At 44.3% G+C, this 23,847-nt stretch overlaps 3 protein-coding genes across 8 annotated transcripts in view; 1 reads left to right on the top strand and 2 right to left on the bottom strand.

Annotated features, from left to right (window-relative positions):
- The window catches only part of LOC310900007 (uncharacterized protein), a 163,368-nt gene extending 155,888 nt beyond the window's left edge, over nucleotides 1-7,480 (bottom strand). For both annotated transcript variants that reach the window (XM_083837205.1, XM_083837206.1), the window contains exon 1: nucleotides 6,335-7,480. In XM_083837205.1, the coding sequence (XP_083693331.1) occupies nucleotides 6,335-6,470 (136 nt within the window). In that variant the 5' untranslated portion in view covers nucleotides 6,471-7,480. The remainder of the gene's footprint in view (nucleotides 1-6,334) is intronic.
- A 155-nt stretch (nucleotides 7,481-7,635) lies between these two features.
- CDKN3 (cyclin dependent kinase inhibitor 3) lies at nucleotides 7,636-14,836 on the top strand. 5 transcript variants are annotated; one of them, XM_083837211.1, is made up of 7 exons: nucleotides 7,636-7,696; nucleotides 8,360-8,415; nucleotides 9,610-9,654; nucleotides 10,329-10,551; nucleotides 11,439-11,470; nucleotides 11,736-11,857; nucleotides 13,096-14,836. In XM_083837211.1, exons 1-7 carry the CDS (start codon nucleotides 7,653-7,655, stop codon nucleotides 13,180-13,182), a joined length of 609 nt encoding a protein of 202 aa, XP_083693337.1. In that variant the 5' UTR covers nucleotides 7,636-7,652; the 3' UTR covers nucleotides 13,183-14,836. The 5 variants fall into 5 exon arrangements, with proteins under 5 accessions (XP_083693337.1, XP_083693334.1, XP_083693336.1 ...); XM_083837208.1 differs by lacking the exon at nucleotides 7,636-7,696 and adding an exon at nucleotides 7,768-7,954 and having other exon boundaries at nucleotides 11,739-11,857; XM_083837210.1 differs by lacking the exon at nucleotides 7,636-7,696 and adding an exon at nucleotides 7,775-7,954 and having other exon boundaries at nucleotides 11,739-11,839.
- A 2,236-nt stretch (nucleotides 14,837-17,072) lies between these two features.
- On the bottom strand, nucleotides 17,073-23,377 carry CNIH1 (cornichon family member 1). Its single transcript, XM_083837212.1, has 5 exons — nucleotides 23,208-23,377; nucleotides 23,047-23,115; nucleotides 19,734-19,846; nucleotides 18,623-18,766; nucleotides 17,073-17,905 (listed from the first exon to the last, which is right to left on the bottom strand). Exons 1-5 carry the CDS (start codon nucleotides 23,286-23,288, stop codon nucleotides 17,878-17,880), a joined length of 435 nt encoding a protein of 144 aa, XP_083693338.1. The 5' UTR covers nucleotides 23,289-23,377; the 3' UTR covers nucleotides 17,073-17,877.
- Between the last annotated feature and the right edge of the window lie 470 nt (nucleotides 23,378-23,847).

Below are 23,847 nucleotides of genomic sequence, written 5' to 3'. Positions count from 1 at the left end.
TGCGCGCAGGATTCAAGTTTTTAAAAATGTAAGTAGAAAATTGCAAAACCTACCTCCCAAAATGTTTACTATTGAGCTAATATCAACGCTGTCATACACACAGCTGGAGATGGAACTTCAGACAGGCTGGACAAAATGCTCAAGTGATGCATTTTGCTTACGGATATTATGATTGCATTTGGAGCCGGGATGATTCTCTCTGAAGTGAAATGAGTAGACACCCAGCAAAATAAATGACATACCTGCTGGCAGTGTGTAGGTGTAATTCATCCAGTCATTTTCCTTCCATTGCACAAGCTCCTGGCATATATGGCACTTTGATCTCTCTGCCATCACCACCCAGCTTCATCTCATGATCACTGCCACCCTTTCGTCTGTTCACAGCTTTTGACAATACTATGGAGATGGCTCGGTGAAATTTATTAGCTTGTGTTACACAGGAGATTCAGTAAGACACTTTGATAGTCCTATTGCTCCTAGATTCCCAAATATAAAGGTAAGATTTGGAAGCCATATGAGAATTCTCATGCATCTTACCGCATCAAGCATGCAGTCTAGGTCATTTCTGGTCAAACTCTGGTTTTTTATTAACTGAAGAAATTTCCTAAACCACATGGGGAACACTTCGGAGAATTTTTTCATTATTTAAGATGAGCAAATAATAATTAAAAAAAAAAAAGCATTTCAAAGCCTCCAAACTAAAATGCCTTTATATTATTATTTGCCCCAAATTACATTTTTATTTTTGGACCCATTCCAGTAACTTCTATCCACTAACATCCTCAGGGCAAACCCTTCTTTGCAACATACAGTTTAAGGAAACAAAATAAGATGAATGACTACAGAGCTGAGAAAAGAGAGAATCATCAGACCGTGCACCCAAGGCTATAACTTCCCTCACCTACAGTCACTGTGCCTATCCGCAGACACAAACGGCAAGAGACAAGGTTATAGTTCAGTCACTGAGCATACAGTCGCCCAGCCATGGCACTGTCTTCAACCACATCCCCCCTTCATTCCTCTACCCTCCTGGAAGGAGTCCCTTGAAATCAGATTTTACAGTTTGCAAGAGGCAACTATTGCTACTACTGTACTTTTCCACTCTTAATTGCATTCGGTAGCTTAGAGCCCTTACTCAGGCTGAAAATTCGGGTCTATGAATGTTTAAGCATCTCATAAATCACTCCACTCTCACAGACTGGTTAATTTTCACGACAGCTCACTGAAAAACAACAATAACAAAGTAAAACTGAGCGAAAGAAAGTAAACGTACATTTTTTCAGTGCTGTGCTGTGATATTTCCTACTAGCATGTTAAAAAAATAAAAATAAAAAAAGTTTCACTATGCCAAAACCTTCAAAAACTTTCCTGGACTATCCATGTTCAAACATAATTTAAGCATAAGTCCATTTATTAAATATTTGGGTTGGTTCCTTCATTACAGTTCATGAAATTATTTCACAGACACTTACTCAAAACTTCACATCCTGCTGTTTTCACAATGAGTAAAGTAATAATTCAGCTGTCTGTTTGGGACTTTATATCTTCTCTACTGCAAAAACCTGTGCTGTCATAGCCCAAATATTTAATATCATTGAAAAGACAATGTCTGGAATAGCAAGCCAGAAACACATAAGAGCCCTAGCCTCAGGCTTGCCATTTTAGCTTTCTTACGAGCAAATGCAGTCAAAAAGAACAAATTCATCTATATACAACATTTTCTCTTTCATCCTCATTACCATAAAGGAATTCTCAGTTTTAAAAGTTCGAATCTATATTACCTGAATCAGTGATAAAAAAGAGTGAATCATCTAAAAACCAGATAAAAGAATAAAGAAATAAGATTTTCTAGGGAGAATTTGATGTTAAGTTAGTGTAAACCAGGAGTCACCAAATGTGACCTGAAACGTGACCTCAGCTGAAGACTTGGCCTTCATTCACACCTTTGTTCTTCCCTAAAGTCACTGCCGAGTCCTGTTTAGATCATTCCTTCGGAAACTTCACATTCATCAAAACCAAAAATGCAGAAAAAAAATAAATAAAACTTCAAATCATTGTGCTTGCAAACTGGGTCTCCACCCTCCAAAGGTTTTACAATAATTGTTGTTAGATAAGAAGGGAGTAGATTTGAACGATAATAAAAAACAAGCAGGCCCCATCATGAAAAGAATAAAACCTACATGGCCACATATAACTTGGAATAAAAAAATACTCCTATGTCAAGCCAACGATAGATGCTCAGCTCAGTGGGCAACACTGTATTTGTTGCAAATCCGACTTTATCCCTTGTAAAACAAGTAACTGCACATGCAAGCGTGCTGCGGCACACAGCGCCGTACGGGGATCCATGAGTGACTTGCTTTGGAGCAGTAACATAAAATCGTTGCAGTCTCCTCTGCTGTATTGTTGCCCATAAATGCTGTTATCACTCGTCTTCTGGTAGGGCTCATATATTCAAACACTAATCAAACCACGCCGTGTTAAAATCTCAATTAAAATTATTTTTAGTTTTTGTGCAATTAAACAGGCGATTTCAATGTGAAACACAAAGTGAATCATACAGTGGGGAAGATTTTGCTTTTAAATAATCACTTCTGTTACAATAAATTCTTCAAGGTTGTAAACAGACACTGCAGGAAAGAAGTGATAGAAACTGAAATTCTTTTTTCCTTTTTTTTTTTTTAATTATGGAAGCTTTCTTTACCACACTTGGTACAATTTTTATGTATTTAACACAAACTGTAAAAAAAAAAAAAAGTAGGAGAGAACTGCAGTAAAAGAAGGGCAGAACAAAAATACACACCATTTCACGTCAACTGCACAGGATGGACAATCCTCTAAACATCACTTGAGCTTTTCTGTATCTCTAAAAGACTTCACGTTTCATTCCAGAATAAACAGGGATTTGCCACGAAGACTGCAAGTAAAAATATCCTGATCCTAGTGACACTTATGTCATTAGTCTCAGCAAAAGCAAGGGCTGCAGCCTGCCTAGAAAAGCAGAAGATATCTTCACTGGCAGTCCAGAGTAACCATCAGAAAACTTCAGAGAAAGTATTTTATTTACCTGTGCCCTCTGCAGTTACCCTACAACACTGTTCTTTATCACCAGCTTCAGAGCCAAGCCCCAGTTCTGGTTTTAATTCAATAGACAAGCAGGATTTATAGGGCTAGACAGAGCTTAACCCCCTCTGTCTTTCTTTCAGCTCCTAACTCCATGGTACTATCCTGGCAAAATACCCTATAAATCCAGTTCTATGGCCACGGCAGCACACTACACACCGTACTCACAAGTGAGGCACTTCCCAAGCCAACAACTGCTCTCAGTCGGCAGGGCGTCTTTGCTGGGAGCTCCAGGAGCAGTCAGGGGGCTGCAGCCTCACCGAGAGAGGAGAGCCAGTCAAGGAGCCCCGTGCTTCCTGCCAGCTGGCTGCCACGGAGCTATCTGGGTTGTGATGGAAAGCAGCGAGAAACCGCATGCACATGCAGGAAAAAAGTTCCCTCAAAAAATTGGGAGTAGGAGGGTAGTTGCTCAATATTTTGAAATAACATATCTTGCAAAGAATCTGCCTTCAGCAAACACGTTGGCTTGGAGCCAGTCACCACTGGACAATCACCATTCAGATGTATTTCTATCTGTAAGTGTTTTGTTGGCACAGATTTAGAATAAAATCCTAACAAAACATAGTCGAGCATAGCTAGAGAACTAAGTAATGATGTGGAAAACATACAGAATCTCCCAAAATTGTGCTCGCAATTCTAAATTTTCTTTTGTGTCTCAAGTTAGGATTGTTTCTCCAAACACTGCACAATTTTATCTCATGTATTAAGAATTTTCCTTTTATTTCCTCATTGTGAGGTGCAATGTAAGACTTGCAACGTAGTGGTGGTCAGCTTTCAGCAAACATAACATGTAAAATCAAGGGAAGAAAAAAGATGCTTCAAAATGCTGAAATTGTTCCACCTATTTTTTTTAAACCTCCAAAACCAATATAAAAAATTGAAATGATGCCCCATGGGATCTTCTGGTGATATCACCAGTGGAATGCTCCCAAAGACATGACAGTGCATCTCTTGGAACACTGCATGTATTAATTACTTCTGCTAAAACACAACTTCCAGAAACTGATACATGAAACGAGAGGTGACTAACAAGTCTTTGGCATTGCATGCGGTTGCTTGGAATAATCAGTTTCCAAAGGTCTTACCAACGAAAATTATTTTGATGCTTTGGCCATTCCAGACCTCATTTCAGCTCCTTGCATAGAAAGAACGTAACTTGTTTGTTAAAGGTTTATCTTTGAACACGATACTTGCTAAGACCATATACCACCAAGTTTCCTCACTCCTTTTTTCCCCCCCAGTCCTGACTGTCCCCTCAATTCATACTAGTTCGCTCCCAGACTTTTACCTGAAGCACATCAATCATTTATTTTGTCTGGGAAACCCGAGCACAGAAGAGCAGACAAGAGACATTTATGAACCCCTCCAGTGTCCCCAGGGATACATGCCCATCCCCTGACCCAAGGACAACAAGGCCAGGTCAGGTTTAACCATGTTTCTCTGCCATTCTGAATGTTCACACTTCACCCATATGACAGGCTATAAATTCAGGGCACCATCACTTTGTGCATTGCTGCACAGACTTGAAAGCCAGGTGTCTATTTAAACCAGAGTAACTTCTGAAAGCCAGCTGGCTCTCAGGAGCCTGTTTGCTGAGAAATGAGACATAGAAACGACCTGAAACCCAAACAGACCTGTAGAGAATTGCTTTCACAGCAGTTGTGATGGGGTCCATGAGAAAATTCCCAGCTAACCCACCAGACCTGCCTGGATTTTCATCCACCATTTTCTTACATCACAAATTTTGTATACACATTTTGCTGCCAGACCACAAACCCATCCTATGTACATGTATTTACAGCCTAGGACATAGGGCTCCTTGGAAAATCTCGCTGACCCATCTACCCCACTGCACATCATTTTTATATCTCTAGAAAGGTACTTATTGCTGCATCAGAGGCACAAGTGTTATGGCACGTAATGTAAGCATTATTCTCACAATAAACAAACAAGCAAACCCCTGAGCAGCCACAAACTTACCACTCAGATCCTTATTGGTTCTTGTTAAGTTTTTTTTCCTCAAAACTTAAAGAACATCAGGAATATATAATGCAATAATAATGAGACCTTGGGATAATGCAACTCATGTAGACTACAAAAAAAAACCACACTTGAATCTATCTTCAGAAACAATTGGTATGAATCTTACCTATAGAGACAACGCATAGATATTGCAATACCTGGCACAAAAGATTAATATATGAATGAGGGTAAACAGAACCACAAAAATACCAACACCTTTACCTTTACCAATTGCCATACCTTGGTATTTTCCGTGCTTGCAAAGACAAACTGTTTATTTTGAGTATTATTACATGCCCATTGTATATCTGGTATTGCTCACCACAGGGAAGATAAAATCCCTACCTGAAAGTGAGCAAAGACTAAATCCTCCAAGCGCTGTATTTCAGCCTATGCCCATGAATATTTTTCTTCACTTTGCACAGACCTCCAGTCCTAGAAACTGGCAAAAATTTCCAGAAGGTAAAGCCTCGATGCTGATGAGTTCCATTTCATATGCCAAAAGGACACTTTTTTTTGCAGACCAACATCTGTTAGTCATTCCTATAATATATATCACAAAAAAAGATGATTTAGATGTTTTAGCACACTACAACTTGATGTTCTGGGAAACAGCTTAATTTAAAAACACACAAACAAACAGCCCTAACAAGTAGTCAGCTAATAAACATAATAGTTACCATTTACTGTTGCAAAACGCCCAGGGTAATAAGGAATCTCAGGGGATCTCCTCAAGGTTTGTTTTTAATCTTTCCATCCCACGCTTGCTCCAGGTTTCACACTCACATACTATACCTGTTCAGTTCTGCCACAACAGACCCAAGCTCTGTCCCCACATCTTGCAGACTCATTGGCATTGCCACCTGTTATTACCATTTCAGGTTTCATGCAATGCTATACTGATTTCTACCACGTGAAGGTACCCAAACCCCAAAGAATTCCTCTGACCTTCTCAGAAAACAACCAGGACCATTAGCATTGCTGCAATTTTTTTTACATTTATCAGTCTCACGTCACTGCTTCCATATAATACTCAGAGTTAAAATCTGCAATACTTTTCATAGCAATAGGTAAAAGCAATGGAAAACATATGGAGAACTTCACACTTATACCAAAACAGTACGAGTGTTACAAATAGTCTCTAAGGGGAACAGAGCAAAAAGATGGTGAATAGAAGCAAAGAATATACCTGTTCCTTCACACAGTTGCCGAGAAGTTAGAATGATGTTTGCAGCTACGGTGGCTGGCTCTTCTCGTGTTGCCTCACTTCTTAGGCTGTATTTCTTCCCATTTCTCATCTTAGTCAGCAACCTCCACATCTGCATTGTTTTATTTCTCCATTATGTGCACTAATGCAATTTTTGTACATATGCTATCAAATTCTCTGCTTCAAGGAACTGGTCCTCTACTTGATCCTCTCATCATCCTTTTCTTCATTCCCTAAACCTCCCCCAAATCCTGCCATACCAAGTGAGTTGTTTCTGCAGTCCTTCTCTGACAGGTTTCATTAACATCCCCAGGCTGTGGAACTAAGGTTGCTAATGCAGAACTAAAATCTAACAACTCCACAGCTGGACGGCTTGCTCTGGCCCTGCTGAGAATCAAACCAAACTCAAACCACTCAGGGAGCCTGGACACAGCCTTTCTTTTGACTGTAATTATCATCTTTGAAATTCTTCAAGACCTAAAAATCACTATTCATATCTGGCCCCTTCACAACACAGGTCTATGCATATCTAAGCATAGACTGTGAAATGGCTTCAACACCATTGCCTAAAACAAAATTAATCACTACCAACAGGCATTTTTCCTGCTAATTAATGGGCCTGCAATCCTAATTCATTTGCTGAAACACTGCAAAAACAGGACTGTCAAAATGCCTTCAGTATGGGCAACAGCAAGCTCTTTAAATTATCATTTACACACTAGAAAAGTGGAACATGGCAAGGACAAGACATGGACACATCAGGGTTGCCCCAAGTCCGAGTTTTCCAGCAGCAGATCTCACAGGAGCATGCACTGCAACTTTCTTTCCTAACAGCACATGGGTGAGGTCTGGCCAGCCCAAGGCCCTACAGGTCAAACTGCCACGAAGATATCTGATGTTGGGTTCTTAGTTCAAAAGAGCAAACACTGCTTCCCTCTAGAAAGCTCCAGAAACCTCCAGGCTTGGATGGACGGGAAGTGCTGGGACCCCTTTTTCCCCCAGAACGGCCTCCCGGGTGGCCAGGGCAGCAGCCACATGGAAGCAGGGCACGTCCCAGCCCATTTTTCTGTCAGAAAGCCGACGCCGGAAACGGCCACGGGAACGGGTACACGGCCCTCACCTCACCCTTCACCCCCCAAGGCTCCCTCTGCCTCACACCACGTCAGCCCCGAGCCCCCTCTTCCCGCCTCTCGGCCCCTAGCCAATCAGCTCAGCTCTCCAGCGCCGCCCGCCAATCAGCGCGCTGCTCCTCACGAGAGAGTCGGAGCTCCTCTAGAAGAAGCGCGGGAACAGAGAGCCAATGAGGTGCCGGCGGGTGAGCGGGAAGAGCTCCGAGGGGCGGTGGTGAGGAAATGCCGCCATTTTGTGGGCGGGCAGCGCCGCCATTTTGTGGGCGGTGAGGCAGGGGCCGGGCGGCGGGGCTATGCTGGGGGCGGAGGGGCTGAGGGACTGAGGGCGGGGCCGCCGCTGAGGGGCCGGTCCCTGGGTGAGGCCCTCGTTTATCCCCTGCCGCAGCCACTCCGGTGCCATGCAGGCTGGCCCTTGGGACTCCTCGGACGAAGAGGCCGCCGAGGAGGAGCGGGCGCCGCTGGCGGTGTCCTGGTGAGGGAGCGAGCGGCCGCTCCCTGTGAGGCGCTGGGGGTGCCTGTGGCCGGCCCTCGCTGCGCAGCCCAGGCGGAGCCTCACAAGAGCCGCAGCGGGACCGGCAGCGACCCCGGGGCAGGGGCGGCGGGGCCGGGAGGGGTCTGGTCAGCGCCAGGCGGCCCCTGGGGGTCTGTTAGGGCAGAGGGGGCCGGGTTCCTTCGCTTGGTGTTGTAGAAAGTTCCCGCTGAAAACTGTCCGTGAGGACTTGTAGCTGCTGGACTGCGCTCTGTTTCGTTCTTACAGCGCTATTGAGATGCTAACTTCTCGTGGTCCCACAGAAAATGAGTGTCTGGTGGCGTGTTATCTCTCTTCAAGTGACCAAAATGTTCTCTTCTGATTACCTGTTTTTTTGTTTCCTGATAGGTTGCCTTTGTCTCCTGTCTACTCTTCTAAGCTCCTGGGAGTGTGTTCCCTTCCAGGTAAGAAGCATTTACTGGATTTGCAGGCGTGTTTGAAGCTGAAGAGGCGTAATGCTCTGTACCCCTAAATTCTGCATTTGGTTTATTTGGCAGTGACTTATTTTGCAATGGATGACTGGAATAAGTGTTTAAAAATAACAAGGCCAATTTAGAGGATGTCTTAATGCAGTGTTGTCTAGTGGAGTGATGTCTATCTTCCACTATCAGTATGGTTAAAAAGCCAAATATTTTCACTACTTATAATGAGCAGCAACATAAGTGAAACAAGACTGCTCTAATAAATAATTCATTTATAACTGCCTTAAATTACACTTATTTGCTGCACTGACACTTTTGTACCACCCTCCCTGAGTGTCTGGGTTGCACTATTGTTTGCTGATGAGCAGTGCTGATGAGTGGTGAAGTCCAGTGCTGATGAGAATCCCACTAACACTTGAACACAAGCAAACTATATGCTGAAAACAGCTGCATTTCCATGTTAAGCTGCCTGAGCAGCCTCCAGTCATGGCCCTGCCAATAGAGCTCTTCTGCAGGATTTTGCTCTCATGTTCTCAGATGTTTCCAGAGATAAACAATCTTTTGAGGAGGGGAGAGAGACAAAAGACACAGTGCAAATACTGTGAGCAATTACCTTTCACAAACCAAACAATAGCTGTGGGTTTTATAGGGTAGAGTTCTGTAGGGGTTGCAAAAAAGCCTTAGTAGCATGCCTTGAGTTTAAAAAATTGATGTTGTGATATGTTGATTATTGAACTAGGAGGAGGATTTTCAGTGTGATTCCTGATATTACAGAATGGTTCAGAACTTATTTTCCTACTAGACAACATAAAACTCTGCAGTTATCCCTATCCGGTCCTTCTATTTGTGAGTTTGGGGGTGGGGGGGTGTTTTTCCTCATTTTTTTTTCTCCACATGTACCCTGATTTTAATATCCCAAGCTTTTTGTATGGAAGATGCACAACAGTTTAAAACCTTGGGCAGTTTTAAAAATCCAATTATATTGCAGTGTTAAGCAGATGAAGGTGTTTAAACTGTCTTCTGCACTAGTGATCCATTTGCAAAACTAAGGACTGTCGTTGGCGGTGTGGCTTTGGTGTTTTCTTTGGTGTCTGTTCTCTGTTCTTTTGGTTGTAGCAGCCATTTCGTACATGTCGCTTACCTGGGGTCATAATCATCATTCGTAATGTATTTTAGGTTGCAAGTTTAAGGATGTTAGAAGGAATCTTCAGAAAGATATCGGTGAGTCTTCTGACCAGTGCATAAGTGCCTCTCATTACAATGGAATGGGTAAGAACAACCTGCGGGTAAACTGAAAGCACAAGTTATTCCTTACAGGCTAGAGGTTTGACTTAGCCTGGAGATTGCCAAAGTTGCTTCTTTATCTAACTTGGGCACAAGGATCCAGATGAAACACAGCTTGACTGAGAAGTATTGGTGCCTTATTTGTCCTCTTTCAGTGGATGTTATAATGTCCCTGTACATGCCATGATGTTATCTTCCCAGAGAAAAGTGAGATTGTGTAAAAACTTGTGGTAGTATTCAACTGTAAAGGCTAGTAGAGCAGAGACTAATAGCAAGAAAATCCTGTTTGGACAACTGTAGCTGGAGATAGGACAGAATCATGTTTAAGCTAGCAGTAGTTGACAGGACTGTTTAGAGTGGTGACGTGATTTCTAGTGAGGCTTGTCTCAAGGCTGCCTCTGAACTGTGGAAATTCCTCTCACAGATGGGTTACCAGAAGGCAAACATAGGCAGGACTAGATGGAAGTAAATGCTGCTTAAAGCAAAAGTGGTAACTTCTACTGTCTGAACTTTGAAGATTAAACAAGGGGATCGGTACCAAGTAGCTTATCTGTTTATCCTTAAGCTTAATAGGCTTTTGTTTATTTGCAAGTGTCTTAATCTGTTGGCAGATGAACTAAAGAGCTATGGGACACAGGATATATTTGTGCTTTGTACCAGAGGAGAACTCCTAAAATACCGAGTACCAAACCTTATAGACGCCTACCAACAGCATGGGATCTGTGTGCACCACTATCCTATTCTGGACGGGGATGCTCCTGACGTTGCTGAGTGCTGCAAAATTCTGGAAGAGCTCAGAAGGTGCCTGGAAAGCAACCAGAAGACAATCGTACAGTAGGTTCTAGTTGCCTTCCTTTCACTGCACATTCCTACTTGACCAGCTGAAACAGAGTCCTGTCAAATGACAACTGCTTTCTTTAGGGTTCAAGCTATAAAAGCTTCTTGTGTCATGTAAGCTAACTTGGCCTCTGTAAGATCTGCATCTCCCACTTTCTGTTGCTCTGTCCCACGAGTGTTTTTAAAATGTGTGTCGAGTGGCCCCACGTGACTCCTTGCTGGAAGCCTCGCTGGATATCAGCTGTACAGTAAGAGCTGCAAACTGAAGCAGATAGCAGAGGATAATGTAGCCCTGGGCTGTTTACCAGAGGCCTGGTGGGTTCTAGCAGTGCAAAATTCTCTTCTAAATCGCGCAAAACTGTTTTAAAGCTGTATCCTTCAGCACTTCTAGCTGAGCTCAGGATAGAGGGAAGGAGCTTTCCTGGATCCGTGTTCCCTGAAAGATCCTGCTGACAGCTCCCCAGGCAGGCATCCACTGAGCGTCCTGGGCTTCCTGCTGGTGCACAAGCCTGCTGCTGTCATTAGCTCATGACTGTTACTGAAGCCTTAATCTGGAGGTGGATTTAAAGAACATTGAGATTTGTTCTTCTTGATGCCTTTTTCTGTTTTCCTGTGCCTTTGGGACTATTACTAAGAATGAAGGGGAACTTTAAAATTGCGTATTATCTTTAAAAAAAAAAAAAAAAAGAAAAAGTAATAAAGGAAGGTCCGAAGAATAGGTGGGAGTTAGCCTTGTAAATAGTAGCAGTTCTGACGTTCTTGTACCACTGATCCTCTTGATTATATTAAGGCAAGAACTGTGTCTTACACTTGCATGGTGAGGGGGCTCTGGGTGTCGCAGTGTACTACAGACAGTTACAGCCTAACATCCTTTTCTCTTTCAGCTGTTACGGTGGTCTTGGACGCTCGTGTCTCAGTAAGTAGCTGCCTTCCCCCCTCAATGCCTGATTAACAAACCCGCTTTGCACCCCCGTTCCCACAAGGCAGCCCTGTCTGAAGGAGCAGTGGCAGCAGATGGGGCCAGTGCCATCAAACAGTATTTGATAAAAGGTCCAGCAGATCCGTGAACCCCGGCCTGATGGGGAGTTCTCCTAAAGTGGTGTTCATGGAGGAAACCCATTGCTAAGCAAAAGTGGTGCGGTGCTGAGTAGAATACATGCGTATGTACCTTTCTCTTACAGTAGCTGCGTGCCTCCTGCTTCAGCTTTCGGACGCGCTGGCACCTCAGCAAGCCATAGACAGCCTCAGAAACTTAAGAGGATCTGGGGCAATACAGACAGTTAAGGTAACAAGGCTCCAGCAGGTAATAGATGTGTCAAAACGTGAATGGAGAGTTCGGGCAGTCCTCCCCTTCACTTTACAAAGGGATCCCTGTGTCTTTGAGATGTTCCACAGCTGGTGTCCCTGCTGCTCTCCTGGGTTTTGAGCTGCTTCTGGTGTTTGGCTTTCATGCCAATGCCATCGTGGTCTGCCTGCACTGAATTCAGCAGCTGTCCTGCCTGTCTGCTCTTCACCATCACTAATAACTTGTTGCTTTCTTGTCCTTAGCCCTGCTTACGGCTTGCTGAGCCACTGTTCCTTTTTCTGGTGTCCCCATTCTCCTCATAGGTTGGACATCTGCTTAATCTTCCTGCCTTGTTCTCTTGCATTTTTCTAACCCAGCAGATGTTTGTCTTCTGCAGCTGTCACATCAATACCCTAGCAGTCTTCTTTAAAGAAGCACCCCTAGCATTAGTGTTAACACCTACCTGGAGGGAGGTCTAAGCTGCTGAACAATTTTTCTTTTCCTTGTTTTGGTGGGGATTTTAGCTACTTGTATCGATGGAAGTACCTATACAAGCTGACGTTTAATCAGTTTATAAGAATAGTTTCCAAGAAGCAGTTCTTCTCAAGAAGCTGATTTCTGCTAGCTCTAGGCCTCTTTGGAAGCCAAGTCTTGTCTGAACTATTTGAAAACGTTTTCCACAGACCATGAGGGCAGACAGGGAGCAGCTTGCATCCCTGCTTGAAGGGGAGGGGTGGGGACACAAACAGATACTGTAATGTGACTCCTTCGGAGGCACTAGGTTGGGTGGCTGGTCCTTCAGCCACTGACTGATGCTTTTATTTCATTTGGAACATCTGTGTATTAGTACTCCGAATGACGTATGGGCTGACCTAAGAGTGCTTAGCACAAACTCATGCTTAGTTATTACTGGCCAAAGTCAGTGTTCTGCATCACGGGCTCGCTGTGGAGAGCACAATACTCTTCTGACCCGCATAAAGCAGCTCTGAGTTATAACGTGAGGCTCCCACCTATCAATGACTATGTTTAGAGTTGCCTTGCATTCACACATCTCTTATGGCAACCGTAGGATCTGAGCTAAGATCCCTCTAATCTGATGGTGAAGAATTCCGGAGGATTTGGAGTAAGCACAAAAAGAACTAAACAGGCTGCGGGGTGCTGCTTTGATTCTGGGGAATCAAACAGCTTTGTAAGATGGGTAGTGCCTGTTTCAAAAGTACACAGCACTTACTGCAAATGTGGTTGTGCTTTTTCAGCAATACAATTATATCCATGACTTTCGAGAGAACGTAGCTGCGCATTTGGCGAGAAAGGACACAGTCTTCAGATCGGTATCGCGATAAACTAATACTGGCATGGTGCACCTCTGTGTCTGCGTGGCTGTGGCAGACACCTGCACGAGGCACCTCACTCCTGACTTTTAACTGCTCATCGCCGCTGCCCGAGTGACACAGCCGCTCGCCTTCAGATGTGTGCCCAACGGGCTTGGGGCGGAAATCCCACGGGACGTGCAGCCTCTTCGTCTGTTCGGCGCTCTTCAATAATCATTGCCTTAAAAATGCCCGAAGGTGTGTTTGTGTTTGTTAGTGTTGTGCTGGTGGCCGGAGTGCCTAACGAGCTGCTTTTCACTGCGGAAGTGGTTTATACCCGGACTGTCTCGTGTTTGGCATCAGCTGGTACAGCCGGCACGCCCCCTGCCACTGACCTGGTACGCGGGCTGTTGTGGTGACATCCCGGGGCTGCTCCAGTGCGGTTACCAAATGGAAGGGAGGCAAAACACACAGCAATAACAACTCTTTAAACAAAAAAAAGTCACAAAGTAAATGTATAATCCTCTGTAGGCTAGAGCGAGTCTCCCAGAAACATGCCTGCTGTAGGCTACCTCAGTCATCTTTAACTAGATCCACTCAAAGACCAGAGAAATTGAGTAGACTCCTGAAGAAAACATTTAAACTAGCTGTGTCCTGTTCTGAGGAAGTGCTGATCTGCTGCAGTGCTCAGGTGCCCTCTGGCACTCTGTGAGGTAAGTGTTGGCTCTGGGAAGAAGGCCTGCATCACCCACGCTGTGCCCCTGTGGCTCCTTTCATGGTTAGACAAAGCGGTGGGGTTAGAGGAACTGTTGCTGCTGGGCTGCAGCTGCTGTGCAGCTGTTCTCCGAGAAGCAGCATCCTGACCCTTCTGTAACCACCTCTCCTGGTTCTTTGTCACGGTTTCTGTAAGCCCTGCCAGGCCCTGCTTTCTTCCCTCCTGACAGGGCACACCCCGATGGTGCTGCTGTCCTGCTCTGAGGGTCACCTTGTAGCCCCCAGCTGCAGCCCCCAGGGAGGCTGATGTTTGTGGTGTATTCTGACAAAGTGTCAGCAACTTTTCAAGTTAAGCTGGGAGCTGGTGCCACACCACCTGTTTTGAGCTGAAGTAGAATTGTGTGATTAACTGTAAAATGTGTGGCTGTAACAACTTTTTTTTTTTTAATGCTGCCACGTAGTTAAAGGTGATTTCTGTTGGCTGTGTTTAATTAGCTCTTACTGTTGCTCTTCTCTGCTCCTCAGGCAGACAACAGGAACTGTTTCTTTCCACAGCTTGGAAGCACTGAGAGAGTAATTTCCTCGAAATGTTCATTGTTCTTTCCCTGATACTGCTTCCCAATGCTCAAACAGAAATCAGAAAAACAAATTATTTTTTAAGGTGGCTTAGCAGGAAAGTTGCTGACAGGGAGAGAGATGTTACTTATTTTCTCCCTAATCTTTTGCCGTGTGGCGCTCCAAGAAACAAATACCAGATCCACATTTTGATTGTGAAATACCGAGTACTTTGAGTAGCCATTGTATGTGCTTTTCTGCACGCAGCAGTTCCTTTCACAGGGACCACTCAGGTAAAACTGAGATCTGTGGCTTGCATCCCTGGGTACAGGTAACTTTCACACAAACCAGAAGCTGGATTTCTGCCAGCACATGCTGATCTTTTAAAAAATAAAAGTGCTAAAAAAAATCTTCTAAACGCCTTCTCTGAAGGATGCTTTATTTGGCAGCTCGCTGTGCCATATTCTCATAAGACTGATTTCCAACCTTTCCCTCCAATGTTTTCGACTGTTTAGAAGGTCTTTTAGTGAGATTATTTAAATCCTTTAGTTCTCACGTACTTATATGCAGCGCCAAGACAGACTAAGCCTTTAGTTCCCAGAGTTAGCTGGAAGTTCACGTTGTCCAGTGGATCTGCACCAGCAAATTAACTCTCCTGTTTTCACTTTTGGATTCCTCTGTTCCGGCTTATACGTACACACTTGCGCAGTAGATGTGTAAAGCCTTGTTATGTTTTGTTATTACTGGAGAAATGATTTTCTTCTATGCAGCTGAGTGCACTGGGTCATACTCTGCACTACCGAAGCCCTGGCTTTCAAAGGGTGAGTAAAATTCCCTCTGAAGGCATCGCACTGATGCAACACAAGGGGCTGGGGACTCAGCCCCAGGACAGTGCAAGTGTTTGCAGACATTTTGCTTAATATGGATAAAGCCATTCCAGGGCTAGATGTGTTTTTCAAGAGAAGCTACCAGTTTGAACTCTGTAAATTCTGTGGTGTTTATTCCAGCTTAACTCACCCGGGTACCAAGGGAGTTATGGTCTCTTTTAGAAGGCCACAGGGAGCTGGGGGCTGTGAGCCAGCCACAAACTCACTTCAGTAACAAACAAACATCCCCAAGGAAGGGTTATTTAGCTTTGCTTATGCAGGCTCAAGTCATCTTAACGGCAGTTTCAGATGGAGCTGTGCAGCGGGAAAATCAGGATGATCCAACAGGAACAATATTCATGAATTTCCAAAAAGTCATTCAAAAATTCTTTAGCTAAAAGTTCAAAATTGTTATATAAGGAAGAGAATTCTCTTGTCAACAACTGGTAGGAAGGTATCACAGACCAGCAACAAGCAGTTTCAGGTTAACAGGGACTCCTCAGAGCTTCAGAAATGCACGAGTTGGAACTCGTGCCTTTGAACATACTCAGATAATGGGGGAAAACACAGGAATGAGATGAAAACTGCAACTGTTGCAAAAGTTCAGGGACGATAAAAAGAAAATCTCGCAGTGCTAAAGCATGGGAAATTAAGTTTCAATAAATGCAAAGAAACAACATAAAAATGATTTTACATACACAGTAACAAGCTGTTGAGTATCTATTATCACAAGATGGAGACTTGGAAGGTCTCAGAGCTGACGCCTAATCCCCCTGCAGCGCATTATAAAACGAGAGGAAACCAGAAGCAGAGAGCAGGAAACTGCCACTCGAAATCCCCATGGCACCCAAAGCTTGTGCGATGCCAACAGTTCTGGTCTCCTCCGGTTTGGAAATGGGAAAAAAAGGACAATCACAAGGCTGTGGAAGGCCCTCCAGCCAAGAGATGAAGTAAGAGTTCCCTGCTCTGAAAGGTGACGTGACAAAGGTCTATTAGATCATGCCTGGCATAAGATACAAATGGCGAAATTTTCATTATGCCTCAAAAACAAGAACTTGCAGGCACCATATGAAATTAACATGAAATTTTTAGCAAGGTGTTTGTTTTTTAATTGGTCGAACTGTTGTTTGTCTGGTGGTTTGGTTTTGTTTTTTAAACTTATAGTCATTCCATTACAGAACTCTGCCTTTTGGGGCCTCTTCATCCATGGCTATAAAATTGTCCCTAAAGCAACTAAATTAACAGAAAATAGTTCAAGGGCTGTTTAAGATGCCAAACCTCTAGCTCAGGACATCTGCAACACACGGGTTTCCGAACACATTCTCCCACTACCCCACACATCAGTATTGGACTATACAGATTTCTGCTCTAAGCCATTCTTACAGTTTTCATTACATCTAACACCTGAGAGACAAAGGGAACAAATAAACCATTTATAAAAAATGTTTTTTACTAAAACTGGGAAACTATTTTGTTTTTCTCCCAAACAAGTAGATGGAAGAGATTCCTAATTATAACTCCTAAATTAGTTAGCTGTTCACAATGACAATTTACAATGTGGTATTACCAGTTTACCGGAAACATCTTCCCCAGCCCCACTCACTGTTTATCTGCAGACCCACAAAAAATAAAAAAATAAGCAGGAAATCAAAGCTTCCATTTTCCAGACAAAACTCAATTCTGTATTCTGTTTCTAAAAGGTAAGGTGATTATTCATCGTAAAACAGGTGAATACACCAAGTATCTGTTCAATTTAAAAATAAAACAAGGCACCAAAACAACTAAAAATAAGTATTTCTGAATTTGAGACTTTTTTATTTATTGCACTAAGGAACAGCAGGGCAGTTTCACAATCTCACTTTCTCCTTTGAAAAGGACTGTAGTATTACTCTTAAACCCAGGAGTATTTTCACCATTGAACTTGATAAATGTAGGTTTGTCCATTTGTTAATAAATTTGTTCTTAGTGTCTGTGCACAGACTTTAAAAAAAATATCTAAATTCATTCCTTTGTGGACAATTCAACATTTCCTATCACAATGACAAATGCTTGTGGTTAAAGCAAGGCTAGTGTTCGGTGAAAATACAGGAGTCTCTGAACCATGCATATACAGGGAAAGATTAACCAGATGGGGGAAAAAAAAAGAGAAAAGAAAGAAAAACAGAACTACCGTTTCTGCAATTGTGCCCATGAATTCATCTCTTGAGACTGACATCCCCTACAGGTAACACATCGCGAGTCCACGAAGCCCAGCCCAAAGAACCCAGCGCACTACGGCTGCTCAGTGACAAACGCCTGCTCGAAGGCTGTTCCTTATGGAGTGCAAAGTCAAAACTTTTCAAAACCCAGTAATCTTTAGACTAATGTACATGTAATTCTTTAATTTCAGTGTCCCAGTAAAATATAAGAAAACAGTCTTTCCACAAGTATAAAATGTGGAAATATTTTAAAAATAGGGGAGCCATTGTTTTCTAATGCAAATGCAATCATCAGATTCCATATTTAATCTTGGTGAGACGGTCTCATTGTAAATAATCCATGTTTCATGGCTTTTGCATGCACTTAAATGGAACAAAGCTTGCTGAATGTCTTCTTAAGAGCTCACCAGAACATAAATCATGCTGGAAAGAAAATAAGATAAATATATTCAGATGCATGATTTTGAAAAATGTTTAATTACACAGTCTTAAGTATTCTCCCAAGGAACAAATCTGTGTGAGGTATCTGGGTTGTGACCGAACATTTTAATTTTACACAAAGTCACAAACACATGAGGGGCACTGTAAAGGGTGACACAAACAGGCAACAGCCAGATGTCTCTGGAGCAAGGGAAGCTGTAACGGGGAGTCCTGTAAAAACTCGGTTACTACAGGCTGGAAGCCGGTTCTGGCTTTTGGCTTGAAAGAAGTGGGAGAAGGTACAAGGAGGTGGCAGTAGCTTTTGTGGCTCCCACCCCTTTTTGGTCTTGAAATAACTCTTCTACCTTTAACTTTGACAAATATCACAGTAAAATACCTGCGCAACTGAGAATTATTATTGTTCCAAATTCTTAACGAGCATACTGGGCAGGGGGTCATTCAGCTGTGCTAACAGAAGGAAGGCCGGGAACTTCCAAGCCTCCCATCACAGTAACCCGGAGATTTGTATTAGTAATTCTGACCAAATTAAGACTTGTGCTTTAAAACAACGTATGGCAACTGTGGATTCTTCTATTTCTTTTTTTTTTTCAGGGAAGTTGGTATTAGATATTTTCCCATGTAGAAATTTCTCTTCTGCACTGAGCCCAACCAAAAAATTACAGGCTAACAATTAGATGGAGGATAGAGGAAAAAACTTACCCATATAAGTAGTAAAAAAAAGATAGAAGGTAGAATGCTAATTTGCACCATCCTTCTTTCTGGCAATAGGCTAAAATGTCTGCATTCATGATGGTCGTAGGATCGTACAGACCAGGGCCGCTCATCACGGGTCTGCTCATGTACCTGGAAGCGACACACAATCAGTTTGCTAATTAGTTTGCTCCGGGCAATGGGAGACACGGGCTCCTGTCCCCCGCCAACCGCCAACCGCAGAACCGGACCGGGAATCCCCCCCCTCGCAGCCCAGCCGGGTCCATCAGCTCCACACAGGAGGCTGCCAACTGCAAGAGCAGCTTTGGGAGCCCCGAAATAAGCACGGCTATCAAAGAGCTTTTACAGATGGGGCTGCGAGAGCTTACCTCGGCTGTAAACCTGGCTGAACTCTGGTACACCAAAAGGAACTAAGACCACTTTATAAATCTGGGATGGGATTCCTTATGAAAGGGTTTAAAGAGATGGAGAAGAGACTGCGGTGTAACCCTGTGCAACCTACAGCCTCTGCTCGTTATAAAATGCATGCTGGGACCACGCTGAAGGACTACTCGCACAGGTCAATGCAAAACGACCCTACAAATGTCGCGTAAAGCAGGCTCCTCGCAAAACCAGCAGTCCTACCCCTCCAACTCCTCCTGGTGCCAGGACTAGCACAGGGAAGCCAGGCAGGGAAAACTGTTCTACTGGGCTATGTTTCGAGCAGATCCGCTCCCTCCGGCAGTTCCCTGCGCAGCTGCACAGCAGAGGGAAAGGCGGTGCTCGCGTCTCACTGGTAGGAGGAAGGCAGGATTGCCACTCCTACTGCTCGTCCACACCACGAATACGCAGCGTTAGCACACCCCAACGTGTCGGCCACCATTAACGTGCACAGCACAGCTCTTGCACAGCACAAGAGAATAAAAATAATTTTTAAAAAAGTGATAGAGAAAGCAAAGCGACGGTTCTTATTTTATAGCCATGACGTAAACTTTCTCGCTACCGTATCAAAAAGCATCTTCATTTGCCAAAGACACAGGACACTCAACAGGAAGCGCTGCAACAGGAGAATGAGGTACAATTACCATGAGTACAGAGATACCAGACTCGTCAATATTACCTCCAAATATGATAAGCCAACAAAGGCATATTGAGACCCAGTGTAAGCCACTCTGCTGCACAGAGAAACATAACACAGAAGAATGCATGGATGAGGTACTCTGGAAGTACAAGCTGGAAGAGAAAAAGATGAGTTAGACTTTTTGATTATTCAAAGCAAAACATGTGCTGTTTAATATATTTTGGAGGTAAGCTATTGCTTAAAAAATATTACTTAAAACAAACACTAACAAGCTCAAGACTGCAGAAAGTGAAAAGAGCAACTAGCAGCATGTGCCTTGCTGTTTTCACCTGGTAATCATAAACCGAGAAGGAAATTTTATCGAATGAAATGCTCAGGTAAAGAAATCTTTATTGCTTCTATTAACTTAAGTGCACTGTTAACAGATTCCTCGCTTTATACGTGACCTTCGTAACACAAGAGATCGTTGAGATATTTCTTCTCATGCAACAGAGAAATATCACCAGGAAACATGCTCCATACAACGGTCGATTGGCAAAAAGATGTTTTGGGCTTTCCTACTTTCCTGTTTTGATTTGATATTCGCACATACGTGACTGTGCGGATCGGAACTACTGCCAAGACGTGGTGCCCTCGGCAGAGCCGTACCGCACCGAACCGGCAGCACGGCTGCTGTGCACATCGGCGTGCACGGGCACGAGCGCTGCGCTGCCTGCAGGCTGGGAGGGAACAGCCCCAGCTATGCAGGGGGCTCAGGGCATAAGAGCCAGCTTCGCTCTCCTTCACAAGTCCCTAATGTGCATGCTTGATAGCGTCATGCTTTCCAGCAGAAGGCCGCAGAGCTAGTTATCGATTACTGTGAGGTCACAGAAAGCATGAAATGCCAGCTGGGGTTAGTGTTATTAACGGGGGTCACATGGAGAGATCCGTAGATTAAATGCATGCGAAGAGCCAGCAAAACCTCACACCCACGACAAGACTAAAACTCTCTAAAACAAGTCACCCTGAAGTGGTACCATTCACTCTTTCATTACACAATTCAGAAGGAAGCAGATCTGGAAGCTTTTGGCTTCTCACCTCAAGATCGCTACAACATCTCCTTGTGGAAAACTCTGCATTTCTACCTCAGAGTTTTAAACCCTGTGTATGCACACGTGTGGCCCGCATACACACACAACGCACTCTGCCCCTCTTTTTTTGTGTAGTACAACTACTCTGTAGGATGGCTGCATCATTTTATCCGTGTTTTGTATTTTTTCATTCTCTCTAGCCAGACACTTCTTTTAAAGCCCCAAAATAGATTCCTAGAAACCTAAAACCCACCAACAAACAGACATTCTCGCCACCCACTCTGCTACTACCTTCTGCTTCTGGAAGCAAAAAGTATCAAACAAAGCAAACTTGCATCAACATCAACAAAAATAAGCTGTCGTAAAGGAAAGGTTTCAGGTAAATATTTTGTCCAAATCCTTCTTGGTATACTTACCATTTACAACTTGGCAATTTTTTAAAGCAGAACAACAACAACAACAAGAGCCCTACCCAAAACAATGCATCTGGCAGCCTGCTGGGACAGATTTACCAGGTCTGACACCTGCAGTTTATTTCATTACACATCTCAAAACATATTCGTCTTTATCTTGTTTATTGTAGCCGACTCCCACAGCAGAATTCCTGTCTTGCAAGCCTACCACATTTCATCCTCCCTGCCTGTCCTAAAGGAAAACTGACTGAATTGTATTCGAGCGTGATTTCTATCACCGGCGTGAGGGAGGAAGGCACCTCTCTGCTGAGAAGAGATACTGCTGTAGCGGGAGCACAGAAGAGAGGACATCAACAACACACTAAGCAGCTGCTATTTCGGGCTAGTCTTTCTCTGAGGTATCAATTCCTACCGGGATTTTTGATTCTTTTTACAGAAAAGCACCGCCTCGGTGTGTTCATCCAGCGACCGTTTACCAGGTGCCTTCAAGAGCCTGGATGTTAACTTCATTTTCAGCAGCTGACCTACTGTCAGGAGAGCAGCCAGTATCCATTTACGAAACGTTTTCTACTCACCAAGCTGTCGTATCAATAAACTCTACATGCACGTGGGTTAGCGGAAGGTTAATATTTGCTTTAAACATGCGCGTTATAATACTTGGGAGTCTGTGACAAGATCATAATGCATAAATGTAATGAGGATTTGCCTTCCCCCACGCTGTAGCAGAAATGACTGTAAAACAGACCAAGCAAGGGAAACTGTTAGATGCTCAGCTCCGCAGGCATCGGTCCTCTCTACGATGCCATCGGCTGCCTATCGCCTCCTCGCCCCCTCTCGCGCTGTTACGCTCGCTGACAATTTGTGCCTAACAAACACCCCCCTGCTACTTTAAATTCGTTTTCCATTTGCATGATTTCCTTCACTCTCCGAAGCACGAGGAGGAAGTCCAGGCCGCACTGCTGTGCTGCCCCGGCACACTGCTTCAGTCTGGGCACGCCAAGCCAAAACAAAAACCAGGAGAAACGGGCGAAAAAATAAATCTGTGTTATCAAGCTATATGCTCTTTAACAAGCTCCCCTTTTATTATCGGCCTGTTACAGATGCAAGCAAATAGTTTGCCTCAAATGCTTTTCACAAACCGAGGAGCGTCAGAGTTGCATCCAAGAGAGGACACCAAGACATATCCCTGAGCCTGGAACATAAAACAAAGACGTGAAGGTAAGGCCTGTCACCTTGTGCCCGCCAAAATCCTCAAGCAAGAGCAGAATTTACCCAGCCAATGCTTAAAAACCTCCTATCATCTCGGGCTTTAATAAATCTTGCTTGGGAAGTGCCATTCGTTTCTGTCTGAAGCTAACCCGTAGGATGTACGTACCGGGCATGTAACAGTTTTCCCCACTTCACTGCAAGCAAAATCGTTTTTGCACAAGGTATGGAAATTCATGGAGCTGCTGTAAACCCCGACGAACAAGTAACAAGCAGATGGACAGGCACACTAAACAAAACGCCTTAAGGGTATTACAGATGTTCCTAACAAAATGGAAGTGGCATTAAAAAACATCAAACTGAGAAGCAGTACACACCTTTAACGCAATTTTGACTCTTTTAATCTTTTTGACCTTTTCAACTGTCTTTGTGCCGAAAAGTGTGGAAAGCAGATTGAAAGAGCGTTAGTACGAGGGCTGGAGGGTCGCCGGCAGATCAACAACAGTCAGAATATTCAGTGGGAAATAAAGGACCGGGCAGGGAGGGTTGGATTCCCTACGGGTGAACCCAGCAGGTCTCGCCCAGCCCGAGGGGCAGCCCCACGGCTCGGGGCAGGGCGCACAGCGCGTTACCCGCAGTACGGACGCCCCGAGCTGCACTTACGGGGTTGAGCGTGTTGCACTGGTCGATGGGGTTCTTGTAGTCCGTCTTCAGCTCGTCAAACGCGATGATCTGCAAGAAGAGAAGGGGCACGGCCGTCAGCCGGGCGGCACGGGCAGGGCGCGGTACCGCGGTACCGGGGGGCGGGAGGGCGGCGCACTCACGTGCCAGATGGCGAAGAAGATGAGGGCGGCGGTGAGCAGCAGCGCCAGCATGTAGCAGAACGCCGCGAACGTGAACGCCATGGCGGGGCCGGGACGGGCCGGGCCGGGCCGCGCGCGGGGCCGGGCGCCAGCGGACGCCGCCGGGAGAGCGCCCGCGGAGCGCACAGCGACACCTGCCGGGGGCCGCCGGCACCGGCCGGGGCGGCGGGGGCCGGGGCGGGGCCTCGGCAGGGCGGCGGGGACTCCCGGCGGGACTCCCGCGGCGCGGGCTGCGCTGGGCTGGGGGCGCTCAGCGCCCGGTCCTTTTCCGGCCCTTTTCCTTTCCTTCTTTCCTTTCCTTTTCCTTTCCTCTTTCCTTTCCTCTTTTCTCTTCTCTCTTCTTTTCTCTTCTTTTCTTTCTTTTTTTCGTTTTTTCTTTCTTTTCGTTTTTTCTTCCTTATTCTTTTTCTTTTTATTTTCTTCTTTCTTTTCATTTTATTTTCTTTCATTTTTCTTCTTTTTATTTATTTATTTATATTTTATTCATTTTCTTTTCTTTTCCTTTCCTTTTTCCTATCTTTCCTTTTTTCTTTCTTCTTTTTCGTTTTCTTCTTTTTCATACTTTTCTATTTTTTCTTTTTACTTTCTTCTTTTCCTTCTT

The sequence above is a fragment of the Anser anser genome (assembly GCF_964211835.1).
Source record: "Anser anser genome assembly, chromosome: 5".
NCBI lineage: Eukaryota > Metazoa > Chordata > Aves > Anseriformes > Anatidae > Anser > Anser anser.
This window is presented reverse-complemented; position numbering and strand designations above follow the sequence as displayed.